This window comes from Cavia porcellus, unplaced genomic scaffold, assembly GCF_034190915.1.
Source record: "Cavia porcellus strain 051 isolate PalLab524CR breed Dunkin Hartley unplaced genomic scaffold, mCavPor4.1 scaffold_4, whole genome shotgun sequence".
Lineage (NCBI taxonomy): Eukaryota > Metazoa > Chordata > Mammalia > Rodentia > Caviidae > Cavia > Cavia porcellus.
In genome coordinates, this window is record NW_026947487.1 from 84,784,814 (window position 1) to 84,797,055 (window position 12,242).

General features: G+C 55.8%; 1 protein-coding gene across 3 annotated transcripts in view; it reads left to right on the forward strand.

The window, feature by feature from the left end:
- Positions 1–12,242, forward strand: part of Mmp15 (matrix metallopeptidase 15) — an 18,690-nt gene continuing 6,448 nt past the window's right edge. The window contains exons 1-4 of one of the 3 annotated variants that reach the window (XM_063247405.1): positions 559–696; positions 3,061–3,165; positions 10,440–10,588; positions 11,192–11,320. In XM_063247405.1, the coding sequence (XP_063103475.1) occupies positions 3,094–3,165; positions 10,440–10,588; positions 11,192–11,320 (350 nt within the window). In that variant the 5' untranslated portion in view covers positions 559–696; positions 3,061–3,093. Of the gene's footprint in view, positions 697–1,582; positions 2,024–3,060; positions 3,166–10,439; positions 10,589–11,191; positions 11,321–12,242 lie in introns of those variants that run through there. The other 2 variants (XM_023566001.2, XM_003472056.5) reach the window with 2 other exon arrangements.

The following is a 12,242-nucleotide window of genomic DNA, read 5'->3' on the forward strand; positions in this document are numbered from 1 at the left end:
CGACTCCCTGGCTCGCTTGCTCGGTCGCACCGGTCCCCTGCGCTCTTCCCGGGACCGCCTGGGGGATCCGGGCCCGATTGGGTGCGGCGGTCAGTGCAGTCCCTGGACGGGAGGCGCGCGCTCTGGGCAGCGCCCGGCCCTGGGCATGGACAGAGGGAGCTGGGCGCGCAGGGGGCGCCGCGGGACTGGGCGGCCGGAGCGTTGAACCAGACAAAGGCTCCGGAGTCGCGCTTGCTCCGGGAGCCCGGCCCGGCCGGTGGGCGCCGAGGCTGCAGGACACGGCGACAGGGAGCTCCGCCTGGTCCCTCTCCCACTGGCCAGCTTCGCGTACCCGGACCTTCCCTGCCCGCTTCCTCTCAGCTTTGAGAATTTGCGGAGGGGACCTTAGCGGCTCGGTAGTGGACCCGGAGCCGAAGGTCCGCTGTGCGCCCCCCGGGCGAGGAGCCAGGGAGCGGCGCAAGTTTCCCAGCCGCGCTCAGGCACTAGGCGCCTGCGAACGAGCGATCCCAGGGTGCAGCGATCCGGACCAGACTGGGAGGCGAAAGCATGGGCAGTGACCGGAGCGCAAGAGGACGGCCGGGCAGCCTCCTTGGCGGCCGGGAGGCAGCGGCGCGGCCCGGACTGCTGCTGCTATTGGTGCTTCTGGGAGACATGGGCCGCGGCGCAGAGGCGGAGGACGCAGAAGTCCATGCAGAGGTTAGGACCCCTGCCCTGCCCCTTGGCTGAGAAATAAGGAAAACGGGAGGTACGCCGGCGGCCGGGGTCCTGGAGGTGGGGGAGCGCAGATGCGCCCGCGTCCCGCCTAGTGTTGGAGGGGGAGGAGGGATCCGGACCCGCCCCTCCCAGCTCGCCTGCTGCGGCGCACCTCTTGGAAAGCGCTGGAGGGCAAAGGATTCACCCTGGCCCCCACCCGGGCTGCTGCCTTGAGCGCTGACCCTCCCCAGTCCGAGTTCCTGAAGCCTCTTCCGCCGCCCCCAGCCCTTCCTCCAGTGTTTCCTTCCCTCGCAGGCAGCCGATTCCTCGAGAGCCTGACTGGCGCGCCGTGGCGCTCTCTGCGAGTGGGGAGGGGGCTGCGGGAGGTGTGGACTCCGACGGAGTAGGAAGTGGGCAGCGCTTCTGCTTAGGTTGCTTATGGCCTGGGTGACACCGCGCCTCGTTCGGTGGGCCAGGGTGGGGGAAGGAGTGCGAGTCGCCAAGGCCGCCAATTCAGGTTGTGGCGGCGCTTTAGCGACTTTCTTGCGCTCTGGCTTGGAAGCTTCTCCACGGCCGCTTAAGCTCCAAGAGAAAGTAACCTTTCTTCTCGGACACTACTGAGGCTGGATGGTAGAGGGAAGACTTCGCTTCTTTTTTCTCTGTATTTGTCCCGCGGGTGACCAGGCGCGGCCTCCCGGCTGGCCCAAAATCTCAACTCCAGGAGGTCCCCTAACGCCTTCTCCGTTGCCCCAGAGCAAAAACAGGGTCAGTTCTTCCCTGACTTGGTCGCTGCTACCTGCCTCATAGGAGATGTGAAGATGGTCAAGGAGTAGGTAAGAGAGGACGACCCTGGAGCCTCCTCTGCGCCAGGCCGGGTAGGCTCCCGCCTTGGTGCCCTTGGGCTGCTTGGGCTGCTTGGGCTGTGGGCCCAGCCAGCGCCTGAGCGCTGTTGCTATTTGCAGCCCTCAGAGGCTTCCCCACCTCCCCCGTTTGCCTGGGAGATTTTTCCGATGGAAGTCTGCTCCTTCTCCGCCCTACTTTTATAAAGGCTTGGAGGAAGGGCTGGGAATTCCTCCCACGCTCAAATTACACCTCCAACCAGCTCCCTACCTGCTCTGCCCTTCTGCTATAGCCAAGCCAGGGAAAGCTATAAGGAGCCAGACCTTCTCTTTAGGAGCTCAGCTCTTTCCGGATCTCTCTGCCACTGTCCCCTTCACACAGGCAGCAGGCTGAGACTTACTAGAGGCACCTGCTGGTGATGGAGAATGCTGTGGGCCCACCTGCCACCGGAGTGCCAAACAATGTCAAGTCACAGATTCACCCTTACAAGGTTCATAATCTATTTAGGGATAGCATTTCCATTCCCTAGTGATTACAGACCAAGCTAGAATTTGGATTTAGTGCTTCATGAATGGGCATCCTATTTGGCAGGGACTGAGGATGCCGGATCTGTGATTTGAAGTCCTTCATATTCCCTTGGCTTCTACAAGTCATTCCCACTCCAACCCCACCCCAACCCCGCTTATCCTCCTGGCAGAGGAGCTCAGCACCACCAGGGAAGAGAGCCTGGGCTGCAGTGAGGCCACAAGCCATGACCTTAAGCCAGTAGTGACACCAGCTACTGGTGATACCTGGTCCAAAACCTCACTCCTGGGAGTCAACTTGGGAGGTTGAAGGAGCCTTGAATGTTAGAAGACACTGTGGGTGAAAGGCTAGAAATAGGTGGATTGACCCAGCCTACAGCTGGCTTTGGGTTACAAGCTACCTCTGCAGTCCCATCAGGTCAGATCAGGGCCAAAAATGTCCAGTGGCACATGCAGGTGCCCATCTGCACAGAGATTCCTGGACCTAGCTTCCTGCCTTGGAAGAAGACACTGGTCCTCACCTCAAAATGTCCACAGCTTCAGACCTCTGATCTGTTTGTGGCTAGGACCTTCTCTGAGCGCTGTGGCAGCTGAACCAAGATCAGCTCTCTCCTCTTCCTTTCACCCTCTCAGTGTGGAGGCTGTAGGAGTTTCATCAGGCTGAGGAATCAGGAAGGTTGGCCAGAACCTGAGACACATAGTAACTCTGTCAGGCCCCACCCCAGGGAAGACTGTCTCCCTTGGGGAAGCCTCCAGAGGAGCTGCTCTACTCTGTCGCACTCCCACACTTGGATGTCAGTAGATCCTAGTCACCAGCCATTGGAAACCATATACCCACCTAGCTGAGGTGCCAGTTATAGCTCTAGCTAAATGGGCAGAGACTCCAAGCCCCTCAGGGAATGGGTCTGCCCTTTCTGGCCAACTTCAAGGTCTTTGATTTTCACTGGCGAAGCTATCTGTTCCCCTGCCACCAGTTACAACTTCATTCTCTTGTCCCACCCAGAGGTAATGACTCAGGCAGCCAGAGTTCACGGTCATGTTGCCACCACTACCAAAACAGACAGAACTACCTTCCCTGGACATCTTCCTGCCCCTGCTGGCCCACAGAGTGAGTAAAAGGAGGAGTAGAGTCAGCTTGAGTTCTCACTTGGACCCACAGTCCCGAGGGGTGAGCTGCTGGTTCCCTGTGCCTGACTCTACTCAGGTTTCATTGCTGGTCCCTAGGGGTGCCCCTGGTGGAGCAGAAACTGCAGATGCTCTCTGTCCACCCTGAAGGAAAAAGGGATTCTTTTCAAGGCCCTGTTGCTGGGAACCTACAAATGCTGAATGTTCTCCTCTTGCTGCTCACTCTTCTCGCTGCCTGCTGTAGCTCCAAGATTCAGGCTGGAGACAGGGGCTGATGGGCCATGCCTTCTATACCAGCCCTTGCTCTGGCCTTGAGTTTGGGCTGCCCTGGGTCCAGTCCTCAGTCATCTCCTTGCAGGGAACACCATATGGTGCTGACCTGCCCGTGTGGACCCCCCCACACACATAAACTCCTTTTGCCCCACTCCATGAAAGGTGGAGACTTAAAAGACATCCCTGAATGTGGGGACAGGAAAGTATAGACACATACCCATAACTCCCCAAGAAGAGTTTCTCTAAAAGCCTCGTATTTATCACCTAGGTCACCAGAACAAGCTCAGAATGGCAACACTGTGGGCCTGGAAAAGCTCCCCCTGCCAATGCTTGCTTCTGGCTACTGTTTCCCCTTTTTTACTTGATCCAGATGTTTTCTACCCTTGTCACCTCTGCCCAACTTGGAGCTTGGTGTCTGCCAGAGGTGAGCTGTGGTGGTCATTCTGGTGGCATCTGTTTCCTAGCTCAGAGCAAAGTTAGCATCCTCAGTATTTTCTGAGACTTACATGGATAATACGGTAAGACACTCAGTCTGGGGCAAAGCCCCATAGCTACTCTAGAGCATGGAAAGTCAGCCGAAGCAAAGAGGGCTGAGAGTGCAGCCCTGGGAAAACTCACAGGTAAATATGAGGACCTGAGACACACAGTAGGTGTTTTCTGGCTGGACAACCCCCCACCCCACCCTAGGGGTTTCATGGGCTGTTCCCCAGTAGAACATGTGTTCCAGGGCTCCCAGGAGATCCTGGTAGGGCTGGGCCCTTTGTTGGATGTGGCACAGATTTTACAGCCCTTTGCAAGAATGGCAGGGATTTGTGAGCTGGGCTCAGTCGGGAAAAAAGGGGGAAGACCTTTTATAAGATACCATCCTGGAGGGAAGAGGAGGAAAATAGCAGGAAGATGCACCCTGACCTCTGGTGTCAGGATGGATGGATGGTGACCTGGATACCAGCCACTGGCCAGCTCTTGTAGATGTTCCCCATCCTCCCGCCATCTGATAGTGGCCCCACCAAAGCTATAAAAGCCTGGGTCAGCTCTTCAGGATCAACCTATGGTCCTGGGTTTATCTTTTCCTTTTCACAGGAGTGACTCCCACCTTGGAGGAAGGAGAGGCCCCAGCTCCAAGGCTAGCGCTTACAAGCATGGCACCTGTATGTGGGAAGGAAGTGCTTGCAAAATAGGGGCAAAACTAGTAACTGAGAGAAACAATGGGCATTTGCTGTTGGGAAAATCACTGAATCTGTGTGAGCTCAGTCTACTTGTCTATAAAATGATAAAAGAATAGAGGCTATGTGATGGAGTTACTGGGGAGATTTGCAGTGTTTTATGTGTAAAATATTAAACAGCTGTGTGCAGTGGCTGCAGATGTGACCCAGAGTGGTTCGTGTGTTATTTTTGAGCATCTTCTACTTATTCTGTCTTGGACACAGCCTAGGGGTTCTCTGTAAATGTTGTTACATTTCATTCTCTGTTTAACTTTGACTGTGGGTGCTACATTACCCCACTATAGCTAGAGTCTCCACCCCCAAGCTGCAGGTCAGAGGCTAGGGTACCCTCTGGGAAGCTCCTGTGGAGCTTCTGCCAGCCAGGAGCCTTGCTGGCCCTGAGCCAGGTAGGAAGGAGGTTTCAGGGGTGGAGCCAGAACTACCCTGAGCTGTGTGAGCTGGAATCCCCACCCATCAGACACCTGGACCCTGCCCTATGGGCAGCCTCTTCTAGGAGTCACCTACAGGTAAAGCCACAAGGCCTGGCACTCCTCCAGCCCCGAAACTCCTGGCAAACAGAGGCCTCTTTTCACTCCACATCTGCCTAGATACTGGGCAAAGGACCCATTTGTTTCTTCCTCCAGATTAAGAAGTGTGGGGGTGGTGGGCAGCTGCAGGGTAAAGAAATGGCAAGAACTTGGGATATCTGCCTCCTTCCTGCTTTCCTGACTGGATGTCCCAACAGAGTCCCTAGGCTGCTTTAGCTCAAGCAGTTACTTCCTCACACTGGACTTTCCCAGTCACCAGAGTCCTAGCCCCCACATGCGACTCTCTTTAAGGGAAGCAGATTTAACCCCAAGTAAGCACAGAGGTTCTAGAAGTGCTTAATATCAAGAGAAAGCTATCAAGCAAGCCACCAAGGAATGGGTGGCCTGGTCAGTGCCCTTTCTTACTGGCCTTTTTCCTTGAGACTGGTTTCATTTGTACTCTTAACCCTGTCCTGCAATGATCCCATTTTGCAGAAGAGAGAAGTGAGGGTCAGAGAAGTTGTCTTAACCATTTCGGTTATTCAAAAGCCTGTTACATGGACAAGCAGTCAGGACCAGGGGCTGAGGTGTCACTGGAAAGCTGATTTCCAGTCAGAGTGAGGAAGAGCCTACTAAGAGCCACTGCTGCCTCCAGACGGAGTAGGTGTGCGGACAGACAGCAGAGAGAGGCCCTTCTCCGTCACTGCAGGCTGGAAGAGTCTTTGTCCCAGCTGTGGTCTGTGGAGGTCTAAGCCAGAGAGTGGACCTTGATGACTTTGCAGCCCCTTCGGACCTGATAATCTAGCACCTGCCCATAGTCGCTCAGCTGCTAAGTGGACTGCTGGATGGGGCAGGCCCCATGGACCTGGAGTGCATGTCCTGCGTGTTTCAGGGTCTGTAGCAGCTCCTGGACTCATTCCATTCTGCACCTGCACAGTGCCCAACTTGGCTGGGTGTGCAGAGCCAGCAAACCTTGGCCCGATTCCAAGAGCCTTCAGTGGCAGGAGTATGGGGTTGGGGTTCAGGCCCAGTGAGGACCTCACGAGGCCACGAAAGGTGTGGGGGCTGAGTTCACCGCTGGTGGCCCTGACAAGACTCCTTTTGTCCCTAGCTGGGCAAACCTGCGCGCACCTGCTCAGATTGCAGAGAAATGGGTGAGAAACAAAGCAGAGCTTCCTTATCACCCAGGTCTGATAAGGGTTGTGTGGAAGGGCTGCCAGTGCGTGGGCCAGCTCCATTGATTGGAGCCCTTGAAGAGCTGGCTGAGGCAGGAACAGGCTCTGGCCCCAGCCCCCATCCCCTATGGCTACTTACTGTACAGTATTGATCTGGCAGCTCTTTCTCAGACGGGCCCTCCCTGCAGGCCTGACTGTCTCGGCACTCCTGGGGGAGGGCAGTTGTGGCTCAGTGCCCAGAGCCAACCAGTGATGTTGGAGGGGGAGGATTAGCTGCCCTCCCCCAGTGCTGGGCTGGGCACTGTTCCTGAGAAGGGCCAGAGCCCAGTGTCCCCACTTCAAGCCAAAGGAAGCAGGTGGCACTTCAGCAACAGCCTGAGGTCAGTAGCAGTGCTGATGAGTCCAGTTCTAGTCTAGATCAGCTGTGTGACTCTGGTTGTCAGGTAACTCACCCTGTCTGAGCCTTGCTATCTGTAAGAACAGAAATGGCGGCATATTTCTCTTTCAAGGGTGGTTGTGAGCATTAGATGGGGCAAAGAGAATGGACAGCTTGGCCTGATGCTGGGTTTAGTGCTGTTCCCTTGGGGGCAGGAATCCCCTTTCTGACCCCTGATGCTCCTGACTTCTAACCTGGGCCAGCTACTCACTTGCAGCATCAATAGATCCCGTTAATGGGATGAGGTTTGGAGCTTGAGAAAGAAATGGCTGAGAGAACCACCATATCGGGGTCTTGTGCACCAGCCTGCACCCTGAGCTACATTGGGGAGGGGTCCTCCAGGCACTGCAGCCCTCTCCACGGCCACTAGAGCCCTTGTAGAGGGGAAACTAAGCCCTAGTTCATATCCTTCCCCTAGTCCGCCTCTTACAGGACCTCCTTGACCCTCAGTTTCACCACCTGAGCAATAAAGCTTTATCTGCTTGGCTCACTTCTGTGAGATTCTGAGTGACAGGAAAAGGAGGTACAAGCGACAGTTTTTACAGGGACTTGAACACAGCCCTGCCCTGCACTGGGACTGGAAGTTCACAGCCTTGGGACTCATTCCCACCTTTCTCTCTGTCATAGCAAAGCCCCCTGGAGAACTGGGGTTCTGCCTGAAACCGCCACTACCTTGGAAGCAACAGCACCCTATGCTGTAGGGCCCCTCCCCAAGCTGTTGTCCTACTAACTTGTCCTCACCATCCCCAGCTTGTCACCCTTAGTGCAGTGGCCATGTGGCACTGGGAGAGGAAAAGGCTCTTAGCCCTGTGGGTGGTGTATGCTGCCGCCCTGGTAGATTTATTGGCATTTGGCAATCAGCCATCCCAAGCACGTGTCTGCCAGAGCCAGGCAGGCCATCAGCTTCACCTTGTCATCCAGAGGCTCAGCTGCTCTGCCAAGGCCATAGCTCCGATTACCTCCCCCTGCTGCCCAAGGGGTGTCACTGGCTCTCCACCTCTGGCTTTTCATGCCAACAGTGGCTGCCGAAGGTTTGAGGTTAGGCTGAGAGTGAGAAGCTGGTGGCTTCCTGGAGACTCAGAGAATGCCTGTCTGTGAAGGAGGGGCTGCAGGCCCCTGGGGGTCCTTCTGGAAGCCCCTGAGCTCATCCTGGGATTGAAAAGGGCCTCTGCCCATCCCCTCTGCTGTTCTCTGGAGCTCTTCACTGCAGACAAGCTAGCTCAGCTTTCCTCCCCTCCCTCCCCTCTTCTCTCCCCAGGGCCCTGCCTGAGCCTCCTGTGCCAGCCTGCCCCTCCTCCTGTCGCTCTGCAGACACCACTAATCAGGCCCTTGGTGGCCTGTGATTGTGCTCCCAGAGATATTTTTACCTTATGCAAATAGGTGACGCAGAGGTGCCCTCATCTGTCAGCAGCCGGCCCCTACTCTGCCCCTGCCTCTTGCTGACTGCCTGTTGCTGTTACAGCTAGCCCTGCCACACAGCCTTGTCCTCTGACTGCTCCGTGCACCTTCAGGAACTCTGTCCACTAAGGAAGAGGGGGTGAACTCACTGCCCCCTCACCATAGAAGCTTGGGAAGAACAGGCCTTGTGCCATGACCTGGCCAGAGCCAAGGGGAATGGTGACCAAGTTTTGGTGGAAGGGCCATGGGCTGCTCCTTCTTCCCAAGCTGTGCCTGGCCAGTCGCCAGTCACATGAAGCTGGAACCTTTCAAAAGACTGCCAGCTTCAGGGACAACCAGACAGGCCCCCTGGTCTCCATCACTGATACATTCATTGAACACTGTCCTGTTTAATCTTTGCAGAACCCAGGAGATGAGACAGGCCCTAAATTTACCCCCCCCCCTTTTACTGGTGCCAGCTGAGGCCCAGGGAGCATGGAGTCATGCCTCTGAGATTACCAAGCCAGGCTTTGCCCAGTACTGTGTCAGAGGCGCCTGCTATTTCTCAGCTCTGTGCCTCTGCCCCCTTGCTCTGTGCAGCAGCGGCTGTGCACCCAGACTGCCACTCTGGCAGCTACCCTGCACTGCCCCCTGGGGTCTGCAGCCACTCTGCCCATGGCAGCCAGTGTGCTGCTGAGTTGGTGGGGCAGGCAAATGGCCTGAGGACTCCAGCACCTGAGGGTTTAGATGCGACAGTGGTGCTAGGCAGATATGTAGGTGTGGCCCTGGCCACCAGACATATGCTGTCAGTCCAAAGCAGCCACTGTGTCAGCTACTGTCCTGCCTCAGGGCTCGTACAGTCCTCACCTTCCAGAGCCACTAGGACAGACTTTCTGGACAGACCACAAAAGGTACGAAGGACATGCATGTGACAAACAGCCCCCAGCCTCTGTTCCCACTCCCACTGTGGTCGCTATGGTTTTGTGGCCCTGAGGGCACCAGGCAGGCCAAGTGGAATGGCCTTTCTCACCATTGCTCTGCCTAGCTCATGGGGCTGGCACTGCCCACCATGACTGCAAGTGTCTTATCTGCTCACAGACTTGAGAGGTATGAAGTCTTCCTCTATGGGTGCCTTGGGTCTCCCAGGGTAACTGCAAGCTCTGAAGGACAGGACACTTCAGCCATGCCCCCCACCCCCGGCTGGCACAGAGAGGGTACTCAGAAACCTCTGGCAGGATTCCAGATGAATTATGGTGATGGATGAGATTTGACTAGCACCTATGGACAGGGAGGGATGGATCCAGATGCATTTCCCATGTCTCCTTCAAGTATCATCTCAACAACCCCATTATCCCCCATTTTGCAGATGATGTAGAGGCCCAGAGATGATAGTTTTTGTGTAGAGAGCAAGGACTTGGCTTCAGGGCCTTGCCCTACCCTCTTGGGTCTAGGTGGGCTGCCTGAGTCTGTTTCCTCTACTCCTGGGAGACTTTGGGCCTGCTGGGGAGCAACACCAGGGTTGGGTTTTCCTATTTGGCAAGATACTAGGAGATTTTGAACCCTTGGGGGTCCCTAGCAGTCTGCCTGAAGTGACAGGGGCCACCCTGGTGAGACCAGTGCAGTAATGAGGTGAGCTACTCAGTCTGTCCTTAGGCACACAGCTTTCTCCTATTGGGGGAACATGAACAGTATTACCTAGTAAAGCAGATGGTGTGTCAGGGAGAGCCAAGTGCAAGGAGAGGAGAAGGGGTTTAGCAAGGAGATGCAGGGCCAATTCTACATGTTGTCAGAGAACACCTCTCCCACAAGGTGCAGAGACCTTAAAGAACTGAGGATCTAAGCCTGGAGTAGGGAAAGAGTGCTCCAGACAGCAGGAACAGCACATACACAAGCCCACAGGAAGAGTGGATGGCCAGCTGAGCTTGATGGGATGAGTGAGGTCAGAGAGTTAAGGTGGGGTCAGGAGTGAGGGCCTTGTAGGTCCCGTAAGCTTTGGCTTTTCTTCTGGGATGGGAGGTTTTTGAGGGTTTCAAGCAGAGAACTAACTAACCTCACTGGCCTCGCCTTTTGCTGTCCTCTTGTGTTGAGTCTAGACAAGGAAGGTAGAAGCAGAGAGGTCAGTCCAGAGGCTCACAGGTCACCCAGCCAGGGCTGATGGCTGCTCAGACAGGCAGTGCTGCAGGTGGCGAGAGGTGTTGGAAGCAGGCTGTGCATGTCTGGAGGTGGCAGGGCCAAGACTGGCTGATAGGACTGTGGCTTCTTTGCAGAACTGGCTGCGGCTCTATGGCTACCTGCCCCAGCCCAATCGCCACATGTCGACCCTGCGCTCTGCCCAGATCCTGGCCTCAGCCCTGGCGGAGATGCAGCGCTTCTACGGGATCCCTGTCACAGGTGTACTCGATGAAGAGACCAAGGCGTGAGTCCCCGCTCCCAGCCCCCACAAGCACCTCTCCTGCCTCTTGCCTGTTCTAAGGAGGGCCTGACACATGGAGTTTCCAGAAAAGAGTGGCCTGGGTAACAAATAATGGATGATTTGTTTCTCTGTGCCAGGTGGGACTGGGTGCAGTGGCTGCATAAAGTCTTGCGTTGAGGCCGGATCCCAGCCTGGCATGGGTATGGGACGCCAGTATGCAAGCCCTGGAAGGGGTGACCTTGCTAGGCCTTGCTCTCATTCTAACAGAAGTGAGCAGACCTAAAGCCACATCTTTTAAGAAGCACAGAACATAACACACTAAGAACAGGAGGCCTCAAGAGCAGCCCTCCCGTCCTTGGGTGCCAGTGAGAAGGGGCTCCCCTTTACTGAGCCACTGCTAGGCACACAGCTTCCAGTACAGGAACCTTTTGCCTGTCTTACTGGAAGTGCAAGTTGAGTCTTCCCACCCCATCACATCTTTAGCAGGGGCAGCTGGGGGGTGGGAGGAGGTTGGAAGGAAGAAGACTGCATGGAAGAAGCGGAGCTAAGGAAGGCAGGTATGTTGAGGGGAGGCTCGAGGCTTACCCCTCCACACCTATGGCCCAGGTGGATGAAGCGACCCCGCTGTGGGGTGCCAGACCAGTTTGGGGTGCGAGTGAAAGCGAATCTGCGGCGGCGGCGGAAGCGTTATGCCCTAACTGGGAGGAAGTGGAACAACCACCACCTGACCTTCAGGTATGGACCCAGCTGTCCAGCCAGTGGTCCTGCCCCTCAGTGGGCAGAGCCTCACTCAGGCTTCTGGTCCTAGCAGCCCACCCCAGGGGCCTGGCCTAGACCGGCCTGCTCCCACACTGATGAGACCAGTCACGTGCTTGAGTCTCCCTCCAGAGAAGGCTGGGACCCTCAAGTTGTTTCAGCTCTGTGCTTCCCTGCTTCCAACTAACCAGCAATCTGGGCTGGCCACACTGGCTCTGTGGGCTCCTGCAACAGCACATCTCAGGGGGAGACCCGAAGGAAGGCTGGGGTATGGGAAACCAGGAATTCATCAAGTGGGCAGGCAGCAAGGCACCTACAAGAACCCTAGTTTGGGTACTCCCCTGTTTTCTGCTAAGTCCTTGAGCAAAAGCCCCTGAGCCACGTGGTGGCTCCTAAGGGCTTCCTTCCTGTTCCAGTCCAGCCATGACTCCACCTCCAGGCCAAGAAAAAGCAGCTCTCACGATCACTTAGGCCTCTGGCTTGTAGAGTGAATTCAAGGCCCCGTCAGCCAAAATCCCCCCTTGCCATTTCATAGATGTCCATCTAGCATGCAGATGCATAATTATTTAGAAGCTTCATTAGCAGAGGGCCTTGTCACACCGTACTATGTGCAGACTGCTGTATTCCTAATCAGTGATTTCATTTAATCCTCACAGGGACCTCAGGAAGGAAGTGTGGCTTCCATTTCCCATTTTAAAGATGAAGAAACTGAAATTCAGAGATATAGTCCTTTCCCGGAGGTCACACAGATAAAGTGAGAGCTGGGCCTACAACTGAGGTCTGCCTGGCCCTGGGCTCCACATTCAGAACTGCTTGGCCTGGGTTTCTCAACCTCAGCCATCTGATCCCCTTCCTTAGGTCTAGTCACAAAGCTCCTCTACTTTTATTTGCTTGCTTGTTT